This window comes from Pholis gunnellus (genome assembly GCF_910591455.1).
Source record: "Pholis gunnellus genome assembly, chromosome: 13".
NCBI classification, from domain to species: Eukaryota; Metazoa; Chordata; class Actinopteri; order Perciformes; family Pholidae; genus Pholis; species Pholis gunnellus.
In genome coordinates this window covers 17,371,396-17,397,531 of record NC_136540.1, presented here as the reverse complement: position 1 = coordinate 17,397,531, position 26,136 = coordinate 17,371,396, and the positions used below count along the sequence as shown (strand labels likewise).

The window sequence follows — 26,136 nt, the reverse complement described above, 5'->3', positions numbered from 1 at the left end:
TTTTACATTAAATCTTTGTCCATGATTATAACTTGTGTCCCTCTTAGAAAGTAAATCAAAAAGAACTGTTTTGCATATCTAGCGTTAGCATTTAAGGTAGTATGGCGCACCCCTTTTAAAACATTCAAGGGTGGGGATCCAAATAATGCCTTGTGAACAGTTCCATCTTACAGCAACTGTTCCTCTATTGTTCATCCATGAGAGCTTTGGTTAGCTGAAACCATGTGAGAGTGGCAAAACCGAACCAAAAATAAAACGTACAGGGAATAAATTACAATGAACCTCTATCAAAAGAATTAACTGCAAATCTCAGAATAACATGATCATTTAGAGAAAGGTCTATCTTGACTGGTCCTAAATCCACTATTCACTACAAGTATTATATTAATGAGTCCTATATAACATCTACTTTGTAATTACAGGAGATAGAAAAAGAGCGCGAGAGGGGAGAGGGATAAATATGAGAGAAAGGAGAGGTAGAGCAAGGGAGAACAACAAAGACCACTACACTGGTATCAAAGACAGCACTCTGTTTACAGGTTAACTGTGATTTCTTTACACACTAATGAAATACATGAATGATCAACAAAAGAAGTAGGATCTGAGGATGGGGAATGGAAAGAGAGAAAGCAATGGATGCACAGTACATTTTAATAGTATATTACAATTATTAATATATAAACCACAAAGTATCAATAAAACTCTGATTAAACTTGAAATCAGCAAAGAAGCATCTTTCTTTTTTTTTTTTTTATAGTTTTGTATTTCTTATTTTCTTTTACATTTGAACATTACAAGGTTGTTTTTTTTCTTCTTTACTCTGTAAATTATTACTTGATCACACCTCCATATCATTTACTTTAGAAGTATCCAGCATATGTCTTTACCTGGTTGTTTTGAAATAAAAGAAATGAGACAAGAAGTGGGTCGAATAAAAACAACAAGTACACCCGCCGCAGGTAAAGTAGTTCAGAAAACACACCATTCATTCCATTAATGAGTGTTAAAAACCGGACTGGAGCATGTTGTTATTAAATGTTTGTCATGAGTGAAATCATTAACCACACACACACACACACACACTGTGTAAAACCTGGTGCAGCGACAGAGAGTGAATAATTCAGTGTCATCTTTTAACCCTGTATAAATATCTTTAGATGAGACATGGGTCTAATATATAAAGAGATCCAAGTGTACACTGCAACGTATCAGTGACTACTTCCCAAGCTGTTAACTCACCTCAAAACTGTTTGTCTCGTCGAGAATACATTAACCCCAAAATCCTTCATACGATCCCAAAGCACAGGGCCCCTTTTTTTTTTTTTTTTAGAAAGCCGACATATACATGTGCAAATAGGAAAATGGCCTGTACTTTACTACTCACAGTGCAATGATTACTCGCTTTATTACCTTTCAGTGTTTTCCTTTATTTTTGCCACTAGAATAAATTAAAACCTGCCAATGATTTCCGCAATAGAACTCGCAAAGGCTGAGGTATGGTATCAAAATGTTTACTTTCCTAATTCACTCATAAAAGAACTGATTCAGAGAACACGCGTTACATTAAAGGCTCCAGCACAGAGCCCAGATCTTGTGTTCCAAAAAACAAAACAACAAAAAAAAACGAACCGGGAACAAGCAGGATGAAACAAACAATAACATACACCTAAGTTCCTCTCAAGAGTATAAAAGTGTCAGGTCGCACAGAGCACTGTAAAATGCCTGGTTCAAGTTCTAATCGTCACATCTACGTACAGTGTGCTTTGGATTAAATCATCTTTTTCTTCTTCTCTCTCTCTCCATCTCTTTGAAATGATACTGATATCTTAACAGTTAAAACAAAAAAAGATACCAATCAGGCTCTTTTTTTTTTATTTCTTAAAACTGTGTTGACTTAACTCACCGTTTGTAAATTTGCTGGTATGACACTTGTAAAATTATTCGGCTCGGGTATTTACAGAGAACGTGTGTTCCGTTCGTCTCTGGGGTCGCTTATGCCGTCTTCCAGCAGAAAAAGTATAATAACAACTGTTTACAGCTTTTTCTTCTATTCACACGCTATAACATGTTCTTTTGACACACCATCACAAAAATATGCTATTCTCTCACTGAGTTGGTTATATGCAGTGACTGGAATAATATGTACAGCTACATTTCTTTTTCTCAAGTTTGAATTCACAATGTAGTTATATGAAATTTGTTATAGCATATATATATATTTCTAAACAACAAAAACAACACTTATAAAAAAGGACCATAAAAATATTGGAGTCCTCTTTGTATTGCCCAAAAATAGGTAATTATGGTTAACAATGAGACATCACAAGAAATCAAACAGCTACTAAGATTTATTACTTAGATACCCTCTTTAAAGTTTCCTTAAAATGTAATTTTTTTTCCTTCCGATTCTCTCCACACTGAGCTTCTTTTTTTTCCTTTTTCTTTTTTGCAGAAAGACTGAATGGAACATCCAATCATTTCCTCTTTACGCTACAAAGATGAAGACATGACTTGCAGATATTCTTGGCTATGACCCCCCAACTTCAAACAAAATCCATTTCCACAAATATACTACAAGATCAAATAAAATGACACAAAAAATGAAGGTTAAAACTAAAATGACTCCCTAAAAACTAATTAAAAACCAAAAGCTAACAGAGGAAGGAAATTGGTGAATGAAATCGACGTGAAACATCATACCAAACCAGGTTGTAAAGTTATAGGAGGTTTGGATTATAGTACAGCAGTTGTTATTTTTCTGAGATGACTAACGTTTTTCTTTTCTTCTTCATATGGTTCCGACTTTCGTTGTTTTTGCCTCGGTGACGCTGTAGTGCTTGAAGTTGGATAGCATCACCTGCACACAAAGCCAATTAGAAACTCCGTCCTGTCTTTCCTGGGCCACCAGATATACTCTGCTGGGTGATAAAGAAAGAAAAAAAAAAGGATGGCAACAGCATTAAAAAAAAACCCACATTCATTTCATTCGCATTAAATCCTGACCACAGATACTGCACTCTGAAGGACTCGCAGTCAATAACGTGACGACAACATCAAATGTTTTGGACACGTTCTGAGGCGTCGACAGCATGAAACAAATGTGACGGCACTTATCGTAAATAGCAGCGGGTTAAAACTTGCTGCAGGAGTTACATAATTACAGACTATACTTCTTGGTTACAGCGCTTGTTAACTTAGCAATCAGGTTTCACACGCGTGCCGCTACTGTCGAGTCTTCAAATAGTGCTAATGCTTAGCTGGGTTGATTGCTTAAAAAAGGGAATTAAACAGTCATTTAAAACACGTGTGCACAAAATGAGTTCAACACACACACACACACACCACACGTCCCATCTACCAACAGTAGCCGGAAGCGGACAAAAAGCTCAAGACATTTTGAGTTGTATAGAGAGTGGTTCTACCGTACATATGAGAGACAGTGTTAGCAGTAGAGATGAATTACAGTGACAAAATAAACATGATGAAACTGAAATATTCGGTTCCTCGTAGACATTAACTGCTTGTTTAATATTTAATGACTCAAGGCAATTGGCTTGTTGGTAAGAAGCTTTTGCTTTTATTTCAGTCGTAGCGGTGAAGTAGTGTGATGAGAGTTCTGTGTGTGTAGTGTTAATAAGAAAAAAGGAAGAAAAACTGGTAGCGTGTGTGTGTGTGTGTGACTGAAGTATGAACTTCTTCCGTAGCAAGTCACACAAACAATGATTGAATTTGTTTAAATCAATGATAATCTTCTCTCCTGTCATCGTACAGACCACCTCGCCGCAGCAGCGGCCTCCAGATTTATGAAGAGGTAAACCTCCCGTCACACACACACTCACACTTTACTACCAGCGCTGACACTTTGAGGGGAAGGCGAATAAACAGAGGATGATGTGATGAACATGTATTAGAATAGAAATGCACAGTAAGTAAAATGCAATACCTCTGATGAGATGGCAACCGGCCACCTGTTCAATGGTATCCATTTGTAAAAGCTGTCGCAATCAACGGGCCCTAAAAGTGTACAGTTAGTGCTTTTGTCAGTATGCATTTCAAGGAGAGAAAAAGGTGAGTATCATATCATGAATGTGAACGTTTTGATTCAGTTTGATCATGTTCAGTAGCAGAGCAAGAGACTTTTCTCATATACAGTCTGTTGTACAAGTTCATTGTGTAGTCCTGCAATGGAGAAAACAGTGCATGCTGCAAAACCACTACAGGAAGTCGGACTCATTTAAATGGTAGAAATAAGTGGAAAATAGTTAGAAATTCCATATGAAGTAAATGATCCCATACTGTGTTACATATTTTAACTGTCTATAATCTATTGTAAACATACTTATAATGCATTATAATCTGCTTATAGCATATAATCATCGTTATAAACACTCGTAAATATTCGTAAGGCTTTATAACAGTAATCATAACACTATTCATGACGTCTTATAAAACATATTTTACAATGTTGTGTTCTTCTTGCATAGATTTAATGATATTTTTTTTGACTTCTCTCATCACAAATAACCACCACTCAGAGAGAGTAATACTTGCATTATAATACAGCGACCATAAAGCATTATAAATATATAATTTATTTCAACTATTCATTAATTACAATCCTCGCCTGTATGTCATTAAATATGCTTTATAATGAGGTATTATTCTGATAAAGCCTCATGAGTGCTCATAACTACTTATTCAACGCTATAAACAGGTTATAAAGCAGTATAAGTATGTTCATGACGCATCATAGACATGAGCGTCATTGAAAGTGTTTCCCTTCATTTTATTTTCTATATCAGGTGACAATCAGTGAAAAATTGCGTAAACAAAACAAATATGTCAAGGAGACAATAACACACACACAATCCCCATTCATGCCAACATACACAGTTGATTAGAGCTGAAAGCGTGCAGAGAAAAGATCACAAAGAGCCCTCAGTACGAGAGCTGAATGCTCTTCATTATGAAGCTGAGTTATCAGGACTGACAGGTCTGCACAAATCCTTGGATTGAAAAGAGATGCACTTTCAACAGCGATTATCTGTCTTTATCACTTCAATCAACTAATTGCACTCTAATTGTCTTGCATGAAAAAAAAAACCCCAGTTAAGTTCATTACTGCTCCTTCACAGTGGCTGTTTTGATATTGGCTAAAGGGATTAATAAAACCGCTGGAGCGTAGGACCGGAGCGACAAATCAAGAGACTCTGAAGTCATCCATGAGGTTGTGACATACCATGATCCGACATGTATTCAGTTCAACAGCATCCTCCGTCATAAAAATGAATTATAAAGCACATTTTAGTTCTGAATCATTTCCCATTTTAATGTTCTGAATAGAGAGATCATCTCGCCGAGAGCTGCTGCATCACCTCTCTGCTTTATTGCACTCCGTTTGATTCACTGGGTAATTCTCAAGTGGCGATTTAGTATTTCATATCACAGGCACAATTTGACATTCTGCAAGGGAGTCACAAAACCTGGCCTCTGTATTTTAACATAAATCAGCCTTTTTAAAACAGGTAAATGCGACAAAGAAAACGGATATATACATTTCTTCCGAATTGATCATATGTATTGCATTCAGAGACTTGTTTCTACATTCTGTGGCACAGCATGGTTATGAACTGTTGCGACGAAAGGAAAATAATTGAAACAAATCGCCTCATTTCCATCTGTGAACTATCTGCTGCTAAATCTGCTTTGAAAACGAGCCAGCGTGGTCTTTCATAACAAATATTGTGCTTCCTACACTGAGAGCAACGGATTATCGCAGATAGCCAGTGGACCTAAAACAATTAATAAGAGAGGCTTTGCTTAGCAAGCGAAAAGCCAACACAATGTATGTTTCTGTTAAGCTCTGTTTTCGTTTGGACATCATCAATCCATTACACACATTTATCAAACCCAAAATGAGCTTTTCTTTTTATCTTCTCATGAGCTATTTTTGCCCATTTGGTCCCAGTGGCACTTTTCCATAGTCACAACCTGACTGCTTATTAGGTCTCACATTCACTTCATCCTCGCTAAGCCGTTAGAATTAGTCCCATTGATTCTATGCACCACACACTCTGATGAATCTCCCGTGCTCCTGAAATACCAAGAAAAAAATGAAAATAACGACTCAAATTTAGAAAGAGTGTCTTCACCCTGTAGTCTCGCAGCACTAATGCGCCTGCTGTTATTCCACCTCAGTTAAGCCATGCATTAATTAGCTTCTTACAGAAAAGCAGGTGTTATTTTCATAACCTTTCCTGTGTCACTCAGTTCAGCCATGTAAAACAGTGCAAACATGGCCCAGCAAGACCGGCAGCGAGTCGCAGAACGTAGCCCCCGCTGCACCTTGCTAGGGGCCATAAAATTCTGATGGCAACATTTGAGATTAATTATTCAGTGAGGTCCAGGGTAGACCGACACACACACACGCAAAGTAAACAAAGCGCTGATCGAGTCTTCTGTCGGGGGGAGTTTGAACGTTGTCCCTTTGTTGAAAACAAGGTCCTGAACACAAGAGGAAGATGAAGAGCTACTCGCTAATTAAGACGAAATTTAATTTGGCTGGGTTTGAACGGTAACATTTGAATGTCTGGGTTATACAGTATGAAGTCTTTGCCTGTTTTTAGACGGCTAATTTAGCAACACTGAAACATTCATAACATAACAAGATTACGTTGCACTTATGAATCACTGATGGATTACAACCGTGATCCGTTTTAAGTGGGCGAGCGCACAGTAACTAAAGGAAGCGCACAAAACAACATAAGAGTCGATGGCGGTGACACGGAGATAGGATGGAAGATGTAAAATATGTTCTTATAAGAGAACTTATAATCACTGACAAATACTGCACTTTAGCATTACATAATGTCCTTATTGCTGCGTACTTTATAATGTCTTACAAAACACTATTAAATATGGATACACCGGTTATAAATAAGGTTGCTTCTTTATTTCAGCTTGGTTGAAGTTACTCCTCAGACATTTTTATTGGCTTTAAGATGATCTCTTTCAGACTTTGGGGTTATAATAAAAGAGAACCTCCTTTTGTACATGATGCTCCCCAATTGTTATTGCGCGCCACTATCTTGCCAGGCCATGTCTTCATCGTCACTGGGGCCTTGCAAGCATTTCTTTTTTTTGTAGTGGCTTCTCTTTGATTGCAGCCAAAGCAAGAGGCAGGATTATTTATGGGTTGCTGCACATCAACTAAACTGACACACACGGGACGAGACAGACATCGGAGCACATTCACATAGCCACACGGAGAACACCTCTTTGTTACCGCCACCTCTACTAGCCCTGCAGGTCTTACATTTATGGGGTGACATGGCAATTGGCAGCTTACTGATCAGCGGGAGAAAAAGCGTGCAACAACACCTGGCTGAGAAAAGTACACCTGGACAAGGACGCTGGGAGAGAAGCGACCTGCTGGAAGCGTTGTCCTAGTGACGGAGCAAGCTCAAGCTCTGGGACAGATGGGTTTCTAAAAATAAAAGGAAATTTGTTCTGGGAAGGTGACACAGAGTCTGGAGTGAGGTGATTCGGGCAACAGCTAAGGGGAACAAACATTTGCATTTGACACGGATAACTTTGAGAGCTGAGGCGGGGTTGAGCCGGATGTACAAAATGCTTATGGGACCTCTGAACTCGATGACTGCTCTCTGCAAAGAAATAATCCTAACTCTTAGAATCTACTGAATGGTTGCGCTGGACTTATCTGGATTTGGGATGTTTGCTTTGAGGCAGGTGGTGGTTATTTTGATCAAGTATTAAGTCCTTTAACAATTAGAAATCTCCTTATAATAAAAGTCTAATGTCACAGAACATCTCAATCACAGGCAGCATGCATCGGTTTAGTGCCGTATTTTAGTGTCGGTATTCGGACACACGGGAGGCAACTGAGCTCAAGGTGCGGCCAGACACGACAGGCAGTCTGCATCCGAGTACTCACTGTGATGCTGGGGCCAAACCCAGAGCCGGGCTGAGGGCTAGCAGCACTGATGTAGTTGCCCACAGCTGAATCCTGGCTGCCAGGTCCGTACAGGTCAGCCACAGGCCCTGGACTGTTAGCACCAGGGAAACCTCCGGGCCTTGACGGGTTGGCGCCTGCATACAAACACAGCGGGGAGCAGAGCAGCTCAGAAACAACCCAACAGCCAATCGGTACGACTCTTACTTGCTGTGACTCAAAGGGAAACGTTTAAATCAAAAGAACACACTACTGGATTCATGTTTGTCTCGAAGGACTTGCTCATAGTTCAAAGTCAAAATACTCACTGATAATAAAGCTTTTCAATTTAATTTGACATCAAACAACAAAACAGGTGCAGGATTTAGATTTAACATGATTTCAAAGAGCCAAAATTCGGGGTGAATCCAGTGTGATATTCTGAATATAACCTACATGCTGTGTGTGTTATGCATAGGAGTAACATTCACTTTGTATAGTCATGCACAACACAAAACAAGCACTCTGCTAGAAAGACTTCCACCATGCTAATAAACTAGTAAGGTTGCAGTGTCAATGTTGCCATGCATAATGTGAAGGAGTAGTTGTAAAGCATCATTAGCTGTTGAATAAGAAGAGTAACACAGGGTGGGTATATATTACCGATTTACGATTTCACTTGAGAGTTTTGAACCCAGACATTTGAGATAGGCTACTTTATGCTGTCCTATATGACCTATGATTCATCGTTAACGGCAAGAAACTGCTCAAAATATTCTCCATTATGTCAGCGGTGTGCTTCAGCCTTTCCGTCTGCTGGTGTAACTTCAGGCATAAAGCAAAAGAGGTATGTGAGACAAGAGAAAGGAGGCATAAAGGGGAAATATAAAATCATGACCCGACTTCATGTGCAGGTCCAAACTCGGGGGGGGATAAAAAAGAAATACTGTACATGACTTACCACCTTTGCCCTGTGAGTAAGAGCAACTGACTAATAAAATGTCTTTTGAAAATCCAGATGCCAACTAAAGGCCAATAACACTTGCAATGCAGGAAAAAAAAAAAAACACAGCAGTCGGGGAGAAAGAAAAACGCAGTGATCTCTTAACAGCAATCTCCTCTGCTGTCAGCTTCACATAACCCTCCGTCTCACCCTCATCCACAGACAAGACTGTGAGAAAAAAAAAAAAACTGTATTAAAGAGAAAAATCTTCCAGCCACAGGAAAATGCTCGATCTTGTGTATATATGAGCTCATGAGCCCTATGATGCATGAGAGGAAGGCCTCGTAGAAAAAAAACTGAGTGCAACTGCGGTACATCCAAACGTGTCGACACGCACAGTATACAAACTGGATCATTGTCGCCGTGTTTAACATATCGCGACTCCATCTATCAAAGCTGTATTAGACACGCTCGGGTCCAACGGAAGCACCTGAAAACATATCCGCACAAAGCGCTCCAGACAAATGAAGCCATCTCACTGAACACACATCTAGTGGGGATGACGCTGCTGTTTAACTGTGAGGACTTTGCACAGTGAGCAGCTAGTGCTCTTATCTTGCCTGCACAGCCCCCCCCCCCCCCCCCCCCCAGTAGGCTGGCTTATTATACAATTAAGGACTTTTTCAGTCAAAATGGCAATCCTCATTTTCTATGACTGGTGATTTTTTTTTTTTAAGAGTGTGGCTCACCCCTCTCCACGTGAAACTGTTTTTTTAAATTTACTTCTTGAAAACGTTGTGTGTTTACTAGTCATACACTGTTTTACGTAAGGAATGATCGTGCTCAATCTTTCTTACGCTTCAGTCCTGTGGTACTTCGCAGAAACATCCGACTGTTAAGAGAAAATCATTTGACGCTAGCGGAGACTTCTGTGTGTGAAGTACTTAAAAACGAATGAATGTCTGCTGTCTAACTCTATACAGGACACTGTGTGTGTCTTCCAGGTTCTATTTGCTTCATTTTGCTTCACTTAAATCGTCGTGCTGAAGTACAGACGTAGGCACTGTGCACAAGGGGAAAAGCATTTATCACGGAGATATTTGTCTTCAACATGCATATATATCCTGTTCTCCCTCTCAGGCTAGCAATCTGTGTGGCACAATCTCCACCTGTGGACTGAGCGCTTTGCGAGGTGCAGGGCGGCCCACCATAGCATTTGCACCGTAATGGCATGATAAATGAAACGCGGGTAATCTACGACCTGCGGCTGGTAATCATCATCACAAGGCACCGAATGGACACACAAAAAAGAAATTCTACTTCCTGAAAACCATTCTCCTTATGTACTTAAAACAAACATCCATTGACTTTAATGTGCTCTCTGGTTCTCATATCATTAGGGTCAAACTTGGCTACAAATGTAAACTCTATTTCACAGACAACAGGCACAGAAATTGTGTTGACTCACTCTCAGGTAAGAAACACCTGGGCTTCACCGGGCCGAGCAAAACTCAAACAAAAACCAGCCGCCAGTCCGGAGCGACTTACAGTAGCTGCTGCTAAAGGACGGAGGGTTGATCTGTACCCTTACTACTCTCATGTCCACTATGTAACGTGTATATCTGCAGTGGTGTAAAGTAGCAGGGACCGTTCCCCTGCCATGCAGCTGTCTATGGAATCAAACGCTTCACACTGCTTATCAGATCTGTAGAAAGTGAAGCGTATGGTGAACTATGTCCGGAGCGCTGTCACACTTGCAGTGTTGTGACAATGACGCTAAAACAGCAGGCCGACAAGAAACCCTTCAGAAAAATCACGTCTGTGCAGTGGTTTCTATGCGCCCTGTCTGTGGTTTTTCGCCGTTTGCTGGACGGACAGACTGTAGGAAATGCCAACATCTGCCCCGGGCAGCTGGCCAACACTTTAACCATTAGGGTGGAGAGTTGGACCCACACTTACACGCTCACTTTATTAGTCCAAAAGGGTGTTTTTTTTATATTTTTGCTATTATTGCGAAGTGGGGGAAGACGAGACTGAAGGGTGCGGCAGGATTCATGCCCAGCGGGGGAACGTGAGTCTCCAGAGACGGGGAACCTAACCGCTGTGTGTAGGTCAGCGCTGTCACCCGCAGCAAGGCATCGCATGAAGGCACCGCACTAAACTTAGACCTCCGAACAACTACCTCAGACGAAATAAACATCGGTGGTACGTCATGTCAGTGCAAACATGATCATGAGCAGTTAATTAACATACAAATACTGTAGGATCAAAAAAATAATAATCTTGGAAGACTTCTGTCTGTTCTCAAGGACATAGCATGACTTTATGAATTTCTTTACGCACTGCATGCAGGTGTTGAAATGTCAATGTGGAGTATATTTTATTTTAGAACGCTACGGTTACGTAAGGTAGATGAGAGAACATCAGAAAAGATGAAAATGTGCTTGTGTTGCAGCGTAATGGCTGTATTATGCAAAGATGTTGTCTTTTAAGTGTCTGACATCGTGCAGCATTTCCACTGATTTCCTAGTCAGACTCTCACACACTAATAACACGAGCAATCATTCCTACACTTAAAATACTGAAAGGGCTCGACTAAAAAAAAAAAAAACGACTCTCACTCCCACACTTAACTCGTTCCTTCGCTGTTCAAAATTCACATAAACTTGAGCTGTGTTAGAGAGGCCGGTGTACTCTGCGACATCATCAGTAGTTATTTCGTTCACATGCAAATGGAGGAGTACATTCTGCATGTGTCTGCCCCGTATGTGCAAGCAGGGGCTGGAACACAACTTCACAAAGAAACAGAAAATCTACATTTAAAATTGAAACAAAGGAGGAAGAACATGCAATGCTACTTTGTCAGCAAGACCTGTTTATATAGGTTGTATTTTTAAGGGGGGAGGGATTTTTTTTTTTTTTTCTTAACAAAAGAGAAAATCTATAAAAACAAAAAAAAAGATTAGATCATCTGCATGGAATAATGTCATGAATCAAACTGAAAAGTCCAAAAAGTGGATGAGATAGATGCGCATATACAAACCTGGGTTCTTAAATTGATCCGGGCTGTGTAGGTGCTGGAGGGGGGAGTTGCAGGCGGAGGTGGCATGCTCACTGTGCAGCATCTGAGCCGCTTGGGGCCCCAGGGAGCCATAGTCAGCAAAGGAGCAGGGCCCCCCCCTCTGGTCACTGGGCGTAGAGTAAAACCCATAATCGGGGAGGCCTGGGAGATACAGTATAGGGTGGGGAGGGGGAGGGGAGGGGACTCCATCATTGTGGAAAACAACTCTTTCAATGTCAAAGTCAATGTCCAGATTGTTAAGCATAGCTTGGTGGTGCGCTACACCGTTTTTAGAATACATCCTTGAGTGTTGTCTGCTTTAATTGCCCCCCCCATGCCCCCCCTCCCCAGCAGCTCCTACCATGTGGCCAGGCCCCCTTGGCATATGGTCCGTGTTTGATGCGCTCAGCTCTATCATATACATTAGCTGTACAATTATGGATACATGCTATCTCGCCCTGAAATTACACAATTTAAACCTCCTCATTTACTCTTAATACCTTTGACTTGATTCAAATGGACCAATAACAATACATGCTAAACAAACAGTAAGGCCACAGCGTTGATATTTTTGGCTTTTTGCACAATTGACCTGTGCCCCGTACGTTTTCTTGCAATCATGATCATCAAGGAGTGAGATAAGAACTGAAGAATCATTAAAACACAGGGCAATACATTTCAAAACCGACAATTCTTGGTCGACACACCTGAAGGAAGCTTTTGTCATTTAAATGAAAAGAAACACTGCGTGAACCAGTCAATAATTAATTTAAAGCATTTTTTTTTAAATTTTTTTACCAAAAGCAACATGTGTATGAGGTATAGGCGTTCATGTTTATTGATGACTGTGAAATATCCTAAGTACCCCAAGCCCGTCTCAGACTGGCCTCTTGGAATGACTCTCTCTTTGACACAGATGGCGGATTATCAACAGTTTAGAAAATGTCTTTCAGCAATAAGTCGTGCTGGCGTTTATTGCTTGTCCTCTTAATCTGAGACAAGCTGCTCATATAAAGAGTGCAATTAAAAGAAACCGCTGCTTCTCACACCTCCTTGATAACAGAGTTAATCTACTCAGGAGGGACTGAGGTTGGTGACACCGGCTTTTCCATGCTGGGTTTCCCCTGCTGTGTGTTTAGTTTTTTTATTTGGGTCCTGGAGCGAACAGCCATTCAAAGCCACTTCACCTCTACCCATTCAGAGTGAGACAGTCCACTTCTGCCAAATGGAATGTAAGCACCCGCCATGTTTCTCTCCGCCAATGCTTTTTAGCACTCTGATCTCACCACTTGTGGGCTGTCTGCCCACTCATCAAATTATAGGCTCCAAAATACGGCAGGCTTCCCACGTACGTCACATAATGCCTGACACATTGAACAAAGCTCAAGAACCAATCATTCCATTTACTTCACTTAGACAAATGTCACAGAACATTGATTGGCCTTGCTAATGAGGAAAACTGAATCAATGGAATAATTATAACGGAGGACAAAAAAAAAAAAGAAGCATTTGACAATAGAGCAAACCGTGTTGTTGGGAATTCATAAAGAAGCCGTTCCAAATATGTCAGCAGCTCAGAACGGTGTCGAGGCAGGAAGCAAACAGGCCTTACTTTCCTTTTTATGATACCGTCACTATGCTTCATTGCTTTCATGTTATACAGTTGACCATAAAGTAAAGATTGTAAAGTTGCAGGTAGATATATAACAGATGAGCTTCACTCATGAAAAGAGAAACATGTGGTGACAGATAATAATAAACTGTTTATATATGTGCTACCATTACTATTTAGACAAAGCCCACATTCAATTAATAAGAGTATTTTGAGTTTTAAATCAAAATATTAGTAAATATTAATATTAATAGTGTGGCTTCAAAATTGGACAGGGAAGTAATTTCCATTTGAGATAAGCTTCTAATTGTAAGTAACTGAACCACATTAAACTGGGCAGACACTTTGTTTTCTTTAATCCTGCAGTGTCAACTCACATTACAGGTTTAAATTGGCCTTCCTGCTTTAGCCAGAACCTGCCACTTGTATGATCACACAGTACGGATCAACGTGGACGAGGACGCCTACACTGAACGTAAATACAGGACTTTACAGGATTGGCTTTATCTATAGATGATCGAATGTTTGCGAAAAAAAGGGGAGAAAGGCAGCATTACTTTGCTCAATTCTATTATGAACGAAAAGCAGGAAGGTATTATTTCCTCTGCCGCGGTGAAATCAAGAGATGTTTCTATATTGTGAATAACATTCATCCAGGCAATGAAATTTGCAAAGTTTTCAGACACGGCACGCCGTTGCACTGTCCGCAGGTGCGGCAGGCTCAGGTAAGAAACTTTTGTTTGCCGAATACAGAGAAGAGCGTACGACTCGTGCGCAAACACGCGGGCACAGAAACTCAAAGCCATATATTTTCATCAGTGGCGATCAGTTCTGCAGGATGAGACTGGGCAGAGTGTGCCCACAGCTGCATTAGCATCACCGATCATATCACTGTGCCACAGACCTCCCCACTATTAATATTCACACAATCTATCCAGAACAATGGGCCTTTCTTGGACTCCCGTTTTTTTTTCCACTGGCCACTAATTGGATGTAATTACTCATCTACAAAACAAATGAGCGTGCTGAGGTTGCCTTGGAGACTAGATCAGGGGACCCAGCAGTGCGAATCGTTCGCAGGGCTTCATTTATACTGGTAATTATCTCCCCTACCCCCACCCCCCCCCTTTCCCTTCTGCCCTCGGTGACCAAAGCTGGCTGCGAAGCGACGGAGAGGGGAGTGTCTTGCAGTCATCTGTTACTGACATCATCGGGGTGGCTCTCTGTAAGTGGATAAATGCCCTGCTCTCGTTCCCACTTTGCCAGGTGACTGCCTTTAAGGAGGAATCACAAACCTTGAAAGCACTGCGGCTCTTTTTCTCACCGGTTGGAAAATAAAACTAATCACGCCGATGATAAAATACAGCGTCATGCTCCCTGGCCTGTTGGGACTTATAAATATTTTCATAAGTTCGCCAGTGTTCTGCACCAAATTTGGGATTATCCTCTCATTCAATCTAAGAGAAACTCAACATATAAACTAACCTGCTATAAAAGCAGCTTATATTGAACAACAGCAAAACCTGGATTTGTAATATTCTCAGTCATGTTCGCAAACAAGTCAGTGCCTAAGGCCTTTACCTTTCATCTATACGTCGACTCTTTGGATGTACTTTACATGTACCAGCCATGTCTACAGGGAACAATGGGAACAGGGGAATCTAACAATCTATTAACATAAGTTATTTCCATTTCTGCAAGGAATAATTCTTCATGCAGCCGCTCCTCCCTTTCCCTCGCGGCGCCGGGAGTGATTCCTCGGTGGCCATCAAACCGCATCACTCTACAGAAGATGTCAATAAACCTGACATGCTGCTTCTCAAATTAGCTTTGAATTTCAGAGCTACCATAATTAGCTTCTCCATTTTCACCAATGTCGTTTAAAAATAGCGTGAAAGAAACTAACAGCTCTTTTGCTGTATAGCCTTGCTTTCACTTTCCATCTGAAATAATCTTTTCTGAATGAATGGCTGAGTAATTAACAGCACTAGACACCCTTTTCGGAGAGCACAGACATTTCATAAATAATACATATTTAATGTCTTGTCATTTTCTGTTCAGAGAAGCTTGGCTAATTAATTTTAACAGATGATTTCTTCTTGCATTTACTCACCCATACTCAGGCTTTCAGATTTTTTTTTTGTGACTTTTAATGTTATGCCTGCTCTTCCCTTTTCTTTCTGTTCGTTCCAGAAATGGAAAAACGTAACAGAGCTACTGATTTGGGTTTACCTTGCAACCTTGGTTGGGTAATGATAGTGGGACGTTACAGAGGAAGAGGCATGGTGAACACTGGATCGTGGGTAAAACAATGTGCCACTAATCAGTGCACACTAATTTGCACACTAAAGGATTTCAATGCAGATGTTTAACCTGTGTGGGATCTGGTCTAGCTGGGACTGAGAAAGGGCACTCAGTTATCGGCAGTCGGCACAGATTACCCCCATCCTGGGCAGCCTCAGAGCTGACAGGCCTGGCCTTTTGGCTGAACACTTTCTTTTCAAACATGTCTGGTCCGGCTTATGTGATCTGAAGAAATGTAGGACTCACTATAACTGAAATCTGAGAGTGATACCGGCTACATCTAATGGTCACTTAGATGCAGGGGGAAGGACAATATGAATTTCCCGGAAGAGGAATTACAATTTCCAGCAAACGCTCACTCAGATATTGTGTGTTCATAGATTGACAAATCTTCCAGCATCTTACAAAATGTTATTTGCTGGCATTTATCTCAGAGTTGTACAAAATGCTATCGTGTATTGAAGTAGGGAGGCGGGAAACTATGTAGTTGACTTTGCAATCGGCATGTCATTATTATTACGAACAAATAAGTAAAAAGATTGTAAAATGTCACTTCAAAATGAATTGTATGACGCCAATGAAACAGGAAATCCTGTACTGATTAGGAAGGAGACAACACATACTGTAGTTCATGAGGACTGACTATAACATAGCGTACTCCCGTTAAGCCCTCAGTAAGTTTTCTTTGGAGAGTGTGTTACGTGTGCGGCCCCTGGAGGGCAGAGTGGTGATGTCCCTAAAGGCCTGTGCCTGTAACCTCGGAGCATCTGCTACCCACAGCTGTGAGAGGCATCGCTTCGTGGCGGAGGCGCAAAGGGACACTTTGCCCTCCCCGATGTGTCACATCTTTCCCTGGGCCTCAGACAAAAACCCCGGTGGGATGGGCTTGGCATGCCTGCTCATGTTATTTTGCACCAAATACATGTAAAGCGCCTATGGCCTCAGAGCTGAGCTCTGTAGATTAGCATCTGGGACAAATGGACCCGAGCTCACAAAGAGCCAGATTGATTAAGACCAGTGCACACAGCCAATCCATGGTCTCCTCTCTGGCACTGCTGAAGATCACAGAGCTTGTTGGGAGGAAATTGATAATGATCTTAATTTGGAAATGTCTGTCACACGAGTTTCCTTCTTTTCATTGGTGAAGAAAAAAAGGAGGCGGGAGAAGAAGTGGGTAGAACAAAAGAGAGAAAAGAACAAAGAAGAGCAACAACCAACTGAGGGGAGGAACGGGCTTTTAAGAACGCAAAGACCTTCCGGGCGAGAGACACCTCTGCAATCTAAACAGCAGTCCAATATATCTGACCACAGCCAACTCTATTGCAGTTTTTAACACCCGAGTCAAGTCAGACACCGTGTACATAGCAAGTACCCAGTCCTCTAACAGCAGCTGAATGGGGCTTTGAGTACACTGCAGGTAGAGCCGAGATCTGAGACTGACATTTTGAGCTTCGCAGAAAGCTCAGAGGGACTCAGGAAAACACTCAACCAGAGTAGGCTGGGACCTGTGAAGTTCCCTGGACTGTCAGAACCATCTGCATCACTCGCATTTGACTCTGCTTTTATCTGACAATCCTATAGCACAGGAAATGTCACATATGTCTACTTTAAAATGAAGAAAACAGAATGATAACCGCATTCTTTTAAAGAATGTGTAAAATAGTGTTGTTGTTGTTGTTGAGATAAATGTCTTATATTAGAATTATGTTCACGTATAAACTACCTGACATTCATTTTAAGTGGCAGCCGTGGCACATTTATGCAGGTTCATCCTTCATATCAACAGCAGATTATACGTGTCCACAATGCAGCCCAGGTGCTGGTGCATGCATTAGTCACCTCCAAATTAGCAATTTCCTCCTTTCTGCTCTACTATGCAGATGTTCAGCCCCTCCCACTGATATTAAGTGACTGCCCTTTGCATCCTCCAGTGGCACCCTGCAGTAGTTCAAGCAAGGTTAAAATCTGGGAGACCAGGATTATAAAGCCATGTTTGGGCCAGCACCTCTCTAGCTCCAGGCGATGGTAAACTCTGTGCAGTAGCCACATCTCTCAGATCTACTCGTCGCCTGGAGCCAAAAGTCTCTCAAACTTCCTCACAGACGCGCGTCAAGGCTAGTCCTTGTTCTTGCTCTTTAGTAGTTCAACAGGCTCCTGGTAGAGATCAGGGCAGCAGAGATACCTCGCCATCTTCAAATACCGACTGAAGACCAACCTCTTCAAAAAGCATCAGGACCGACACCATCTCAGATTCAAATTTTACTAAATAAAACGTCGTTTTTTCCTATAGAAGTAAGCACGACTTTGATAACTGGGACTTTTTCCTGCCTTAAAATGGGAGACTCTTAACTTCAAGCTGCACCTCAAACTATTGTATTTGTGCAGTATTTAAATGCAAACCTACTAAGAGAAAGTCAAATTATGCAAATGTCAAAAATAAGCAATAAGATCTTCTCTGGTAGCTCAATGGGAATTTGAACATATGATAAACAAATACAAATGCAGATGCAGCAGAGTTTTCAAAGATGGTGCAGAGTCCATGTCTTCAGTAACGTTTCTTGCTACGGTACTCCAGAGAAGTCGAAAATACACCTTGTAATCAGCACTGGTCTGTCATAGAGGGGGAAGTCAGCATGCTGTCATTTTGTCTGTTGAGCTTTGGGAGTAGTGTGAAAGTGCCCTCTGTCAGGGATGGAAAATGTCTTCCATGTTTACAACGCTCTCTGTGTGTATTGCTGACAAACATCCCTCACAGCCCGAGAAAAGTGATACCTGCAGAAAAAGGGCTTCTGCTGAAGAAACGCATATCTGAATAATAAAGATGGTTAAGGTGGAATTATATTTGGGATATATATTTAGGAATGTTTATGTTTTTTTGGTATTTATTTCCTGTGACATTTAACTTGACTTGACTGCCACTTTAGGTGACACCCCACTCCTGATGCACCCCACCTACTGGGTCAAAGCATACACACTATATAATATGTGGTGCTCTATGGGAACTGTAGGTGGAGTCAAAGCACAAAGAATCCACACTTACAGCTCATATATGCTTTTTTTTTTTTTCTACAACAAAAACCCTCGTCTGCACTAAAATTAGAAGATTCGGCAAATAAATGAATAAATAAACCACTAGAATTGCTATTTCCAATCCCGAGTTGATTTTGGGCCCCGAGTATGCTGCAAATTAGATTGTATGATAGGACGGAGATGCAGCAACATCCCCCGGACAATACACAGAGAGGAAGGTCAAGCCTTAACAATCTGTGTCCTCTGTTCCGTCTGTGTCTGTATAGAGAGAAGACACCACTGAGTGTATTCATCCATGGAGTAGTGTGCTATTAGCACCATCTCAAACACTTGATAAATCATCAATAAACCATTTGTCACTCATTGTCAAAGAGTAAGTGAGGCTGTGCCGGAAACTCTCATTCTACCAAGTCACAAATCCACAAACCACAGGACGAAGGACTGGACCTGTTATATCATCAAGATGCATCGGTGACGCTTTCCTCTAGAGAATGAAACAGTTAAGAAATGGTAACAATATAAGGGTACAAGCTGATTTAGGTGACAACCTACAGTTATATTTTTTTAATATCACATCCATGTTCCAGATTGGCTTGCTGTTATTGTGATAATGCTTTGCAGACATATTCTGCCATAGACATAGGGAGCATGGCAATTTCCCTGAGTGATGTTTTGCTGCCTCATGGCTGTCTAAGTACTCTAAAACAGGCCCATGATGTCACTGTTTACCACCCACACCCCCCCCCCCCCCCCCTCCCCCTGTTCATAGTCATTTACTCGTCTCCCTTCCATTTGCAGCTGTCAGAATTAAACTGTACATAATGGTTGCCATCACGTCTCTTGCTTCCTGGCTGCTGCTAACCCCAAATCAACATTCCTGCTTCTTGGTGATGTTCATTGCAATTGTTGGGCAAATTGTTTGTTTTGAAAATGCAAAATCAAATAGCCCCGATGTGCAAGACCGAGCATCTGATTGGCTTCCAGTGTTCCCCGTGTTGATTTGAATTTAGTGCAAATGAGGACAGACGGGGGAATTTGTTTTGTCTGTACGTGTGTGCGCCTGTAGGTGGTACGCGTGCACTTCAGCCACTCGTATTGTCACCCGCCTGTGTGTTCATGTGCACGTGTGTGCATCTTCAGGTGTCGCAGCACGTGACATAGGCAGCAGTCTACTGACTGTATGTCGGTGAGGGACCGCACAGCGCAGACAGCATCCGAGTTACAATTAAAACAGAGTTTTACCAACGAGCTTCTAATTGCACGTCTGATTAGGAGAGACACTCTACACTAAAGCCCGGAGGCTGTGTGTTCAGTCAGGGGAGCGATTATTGACAGCTATTGAATGATCTACAGTTGTTAAGGAGCAGAAAGCAGGGTGTCCAAATGAAGCCAACAAGTCCATCAATGCTGTGTTTAAGACAGCAAGAAACCGGCTTCCTGTTTTTTTGGAACACATCTCTTGGGAGATATTTGTCTGCATGTGAATACGGTGTGTGCTGTTATCATGCTTTAACGGAGTGCGTTGTATTGGAAGTTGATGTCTGAGCCTTCGACTTATCTTTTTACCTGAATTTTTAAACGTTTGTATTTACTCGTACCCCGCAGCATACAGGTGCAGCAGCAGAATACGATTTAAATCGGTGCAGCAACCACATGGCAAACAGTCATTAGTAAAGTGTCCAAGGTTCAGGGTGCTTTCACCAGATACCAGATAGACAGAAAAGTACATGAAAAGTGAAGAAGAGTGGTGGTATGAAAAGTAAACAGGACTAGCTTTAGTGTAAATTGCGGTACTGCTTGACATTTCACTATAACTAGGGTTAGTTTACCATGAATGGTGATCTTAACATACCATGTCTAACGACAAACAAAACATATTCTTATCTGGCATCGAGAAATATTCTCCTGGCAGTCATATATTTAGACAAAGTGTATTGCCTAATTTGCAAACATTTTTTTTTTTTAACCTCACAAAATGTTTGCTGCAAGGAGATCTCAAAGGAATAATCCTGTTAATCCTAATAGCTGTAACCTACTTTTAGACTATTGTATTTTATTCGTACTCTAACTGGCAAAGTATGAGTGACCATATCTTTTGAATGATTGATTGATTAAAGGGACTGAGGTGAAGGGCATTTGTATTCATCGGGCAGAGAGGGGGACGAGGGTCTACAGTCTATGGACCCCGTGAGGAGGAGATGTCTCCTGTTGCTGCCGGTCAGAGCGCCGCGTTGGTCTGTTGCAGCGTCCAGCCTGAAATCTACTCGCAGCTTTTATCCATCAATCCTCCTCTGTTCTCCCTCTTTCCCTTGCTCATGCTTCAGGTAACATCCCATGGACTTGTGGCTATAAACTTAAATTACACGTGTGTGTGTTTTTCTTTTTTTTATTGGTAGCTTGAATCAGCAGACATTTGTTTTAGGCCATTAGCTCCGAAGCAAAGACTTAGACCTGCATTGTTTTACTTTTGGTTAAAGAAGATTGTTTTGTATTTCAGTTGCAGTCAGTGCGGAGGGATTAGTTAAAGAAAGGAACGTTTACGTTAAAAAAGGGTTAACGGTTTATTCTGGAGAAATGTAATGGAAATGGTTACAAGGGGAACATACTAGTAGTGCTTTTGTATATTGTTTTCTTATTTATTTGAGATATTTTCTATTATTTATGCAAAAGTGGTTAAAATATTTTTGCTAACTCTTAAGTTTTACAGAAATAGAATTAGAAATTATATCGATTGGCGATTTGAAAGTATTATTGTTAAAGTCATGACTTGATTGCCTCACACTTGAATAGGAGTGCTCTTCTCTGTTTGATCATGTCGGATGGTGCCTCTTGTACTTTGTATACCTCCAAGGAGGAGCAGTAGGTCAGTGTAGCAACTAGCAAGTGTGTGCAAATAGCAGCCTTCACGTGAGGTGAAAGTGTGAGAAGGTTCGAACAAAACTTCTCTGAGACTGTTGGAAAGCGTCCGTCTCAGCCCGGAGCTGATTCTTTTTAAAAGAATAAGACGATATCTTAAGGCTAAAGGTATGAAGCATCTTCTGAATTTAATCACCTAACATCTCTTGAATTGATATGTATGCTTAAATCAACAAATATGACATAGTGCATAGTTAGATAATAATCTGTGTGTCTTGCAGAGAGTAAAATCCTCCCAAACTTTTCAGACCTCTGAAGTTTTTCAAAGACTCCTTGAGAGACTTAAAACACTGGCTTAGATAATCAAACATGGCTGCTGGGCCGACACGGCTTGTGCTTTTTCCTGTGTTCTAAAGTACGTGTGTTCATACTGAGGCTTCCAGTGAGGTATGGTGTGGAGCTGAACGTTTTTCATTTAATGGTGTGGGGTTTTTTTAAGTTCATGGTTTAATGAAATATGTTTATAAATGAGACATTGAGCTGCACTTTAAAATAGTCTTTTTTGGAATTTTGGAAACTGTGATTACTGGCAACTTTCTTGGGACACTCAGTCCATGTGTCAGCACTGTGCAGTGCCTGTGAAGCGTAGTTAAGTTAGTTATATGGTCCAGAAGGAGTGTTACGCAGGAGTTGTGTACTGTGAAGGGTTTTAAGATAGCTGTATGTCCCGATTTAATTCTGGAAACTGATATCGCACACATTGCAGGGTCAAATTGTAATTTGTTTGGAGGGAACAACAGTTATTTTATTTTTTTTATTCTAATGTCTCAGAAGTTTTTTACCTCCGATTTGGTTTATTATGTTTGCGTGCTTAAGATTAAGTTGGTGAAACTAACAATAATTACTTAATTTATTAAATTATTAAAATTAAATGTTGATTAATTTGTTGAAACGCATATTGAGTGTTCACTAATTATTTAATGTAGACTTTATGCAATACACAGAAATAAACAGTAAACATGTTAAAAATGTACTATTTTCACACAGCCATCAAGTCTGATGTATTGCATATGCTGACTTTAATCATATTAATAATCTCATTGCCTTGGCTTTTTTATGTAGACTGTACTCAATTTTCTGTGTTACATTAACTGTACATTATTAAGTTGTCCCTACTAGTTCACTAAACTTACAGAAAGTGTTGCCTCCCGTTTTGTTTTTGTTTTTTTGGAGTCAAATCAAAGTAGCCGTTTTAACAGTGGAACCATGTACACAGAGAGGCCCTGGATAGAAATCTCTACTGTATGTGTGTACGATGCTGTCAGTCTAAACTCAAATCGTTGCCGGATGTGTGTGCATGGGGCCTCGGGGGACTATGTCTATGGGGAGAAGCAGAGCAGGAGAAGTTGGAGAGAGCAGCAGCCACACAGAACATGGACAGAGCGTTTACCTGGCCCTGTGCTCTGTGGGTACGCCAAGTAGCCGCCTCTTCCACGGGCCCCCCTACCTGAGCCACGCGCTGCTGCTACCGCCGCCGCCGCCACCGGTCCGTATGCTGTCGCTGGGAAGCCTGCAGGCACATACACACACATACACACACGCATCACTTCCTGCACATGGATGAGTACGTCCCAGAGCTACAGGAGAATGTTGATACCAGCACTGAGCTACGGGATAAAAACCATAGCTGTCAAAGACTGGGGCTCATGTCAGGGCGACATCTATCAGCCGACTCTCACTGAACCCACTGTGATATTCAAAACCCTGCAGACCCACTGATCCATACGGAGAAACAGAGGGATAGCCAGGAGCAATTCACCGAATATCACACTGAAACAGAAAGAACTTGTGCAGCTTCAATAGGCTTGTCATGATCATCATGAGGCTAATTTGAAATTATATCAAAACCATGGCACAAAAACTTTGATTTATGGTTTAAAAAGTCATGAACAGTAACGTACATCAGGGTGATAATATTGGAATATATATTATACAGTATGTACTTTAAATATTCATATCCTCTCGGTTTTCATAGAACATTTCTGTCCGTCTGAAAAGGTGCAACTTCTTATTCATCCATAAAACTGTGAGTAAACTGACTTTCGCGATTCACCAAGTCCCTGATTATATTAGTGAAAGCATTCGGCTCTGGAGGGTGTTCATGTCACATGCTTTGGATGAAAGATTACAGCCACTTCTGAGCTGCACAGACATGGGCATTGTAGCCCGCCCACTGGGGACCATCCCTGCATTTTGTTCAGGAGTGCTCCCAATTACTGGGACTTTCTATGGAATCCGAATCATCCACATTGATGCACGGGGCAAAGTATTCCACATTCTCTGCTGGGCTATTCAGGTAGAAGACGCACGGTAGAAAGAATATGTCAAATCAAATGGAGACATCTGTTGGAAGATTCGTCATTCAGAGGAGACTTCAATCTGTTGTGAAGACTGAACAAGTCTCTCGTGCGCGTTTCTTCTTTGGTAAATATTTATAGTACTCCAACGCTGAGATTTGTGAAGCTTTAAAAACATTCATAAATCTGTCCAAATTGTCAGTTTATGATACCATAATAACTGTAAGGCCTTACTACCACGCAAATACAAATCCCCTTCTTTAGGGTCTGATTATTCCTGCAAATATCAGCCTAATAATCAGTCTGTAATTAAGCCGACGCAGTATCTGTGAATTGTAATTACATTGTTAGCCTTAATGAACACAGTAGCTAGAGGTGGCTGACAGAGGCTAGTCCATGCCCAGGGCCTGGGCTCCTCTCTCAGCACAGGAATTGGCATGTCATTAGCGGTGGTGATGAGATTCCTCACTCTGGGCTCAACACCGTCTATGTCTAATCAGTATCCTAAAATTATCTCCACAGGAAATGCTCTCCTCACTAGCAAAAAAAAAAAAGAAGAAAAAAAAAGATCTTCAAATTCCCTCAGTTGGAATCCTTCTTAATTTATTTATTTTCAGATGAATGTGTGTGCGTTTCTTCTATGTTTTGGCCATATGAGGGAGACTGTGTGGTTTAGACATTACAAAATGGCACAGGGCACCTTCGAGAATTATTTTTTTGAAAGCTGTGGAGGTGAGAAGTGCACCAGTGGGTGACCTATTTTCCGATTCAGCCTTGTACTGCTATTCCACCAAGAAGGGCTGACACAAAAGACGAGATGAGAGGGAGGAAGGGGGGGGTGACAGGGCAGGGTCAGATGAGCCGCAGCCAAAGAGAAAAACACATAGCTTTTCATCAGCCGGCTGAGAAGGAGGTAATTCACAACTCGGCCGACACAATACGACCATCAATGTGTGTGTTGGGTGCGAGGTGCCATCATGTTGCGACTTGCAGGCAGGTGAAGAAGAGAAAGAAATGTCACTTTTCCTCCCAACCGTCTAACAGCTCAAGAGAGAATAATGGGCCGAGGTGGCAAGGGAAAAAAAATAACAGGAAAAAAAAAAGAAAAAGACGACAAAAGGCAACTAAAATCAGCCGCTGCTGCCGCGCCACACGGGGAACTGATTCGTACAGCTCAAATGACATTCTCCGCCTCTTTTCACAAAAACACAAATCAACTCTGATACTATGCTAATGATGGCCATGCACCCCTGCATTTCCACTTACAGTCCCCACGGTTGCTGGGCGGAACAGTGTTTCATGCAGCACACTCCACCTCTCCCCCCCCCCCATCCCTCTCTCTCTCCTTTCCTAAGTGCTGAATCCATCTTCCCCGCTCTGCCATTGTCATGACACCCCCAATAGACCCACTGGCTTGGAAGTTAGTTGCGGGCAAAGTTGTGGTGAGAGATTAACTTTGCAGGATTAGGTGGGTTAATTAATAGATGGCTGCTGCTCATTGTTTTGTGCTCACGCTGTAAGAAGCCACCCAAGAGAAGCGCTGCAGCATTAAATCAATTTCATGGCCCTTTTATTACTGAGGAGATAAAGCCAATATTTAGCTTTCAATTCTTCACAATTATTGGGCCCCTGCTTTGCCACTTGAGTGGCTGCGCTTGGCTGGGGACAAGGACACATCTGTTTATGAGCTGTGGAGGCCCGGGGGCCTTTGGTGTCCGGACTCCGGGGAACTGTCCTCAGCTTTCGCTCCTCAAGCCTGTAGCACAGAAATTCAGCCTTCTCCAGGAGAGCACACACAAAGGAAGACAGATTAGACCTAAAGAAAGATGAGCACTGTCAAGAATCTCATTTCGCCCTCTCTCCAAGCAAAAAGAATTACACTTTCTCAACACAAACATTAGAACTTCATAAAAAAAAAAAGGATTCATATTCACAACAAAAACAGTTGCAAATTTCCAACAGCTATTTTCCAGTCTGAGGTTATTCGTTCTACAAAAAAAAGCTTACTTCGTGTGCTATGTC

General features: G+C 41.4%; 1 protein-coding gene across 10 annotated transcripts in view; it reads right to left on the bottom strand.

Annotated features, from left to right (window-relative positions):
- Nucleotides 1-1,293: 1,293 nt before the first annotated feature.
- LOC306704674 (RNA-binding protein Musashi homolog 2) overlaps nt 1,294-26,136 on the bottom strand; it is a 219,498-nt gene continuing 194,655 nt past the window's right edge. The window contains exons 11-15 of one of the 10 annotated variants that reach the window (XM_079171130.1): nt 23,208-23,327; nt 11,938-12,117; nt 7,955-8,109; nt 3,944-4,014; nt 1,294-2,918 (exon numbers count right to left, since the gene is read on the bottom strand). In XM_079171130.1, coding sequence (XP_079027256.1) covers nt 3,973-4,014; nt 7,955-8,109; nt 11,938-12,117; nt 23,208-23,327 — 497 coding nt within the window. In that variant the 3' untranslated portion in view covers nt 1,294-2,918; nt 3,944-3,972. The remainder of the gene's footprint in view (nt 2,919-3,943; nt 4,015-7,954; nt 8,110-11,937; nt 12,118-23,207; nt 23,328-26,136) is intronic. The other 9 variants (XM_079171131.1, XM_079171134.1, XM_079171128.1 and 6 more) reach the window with 9 other exon arrangements.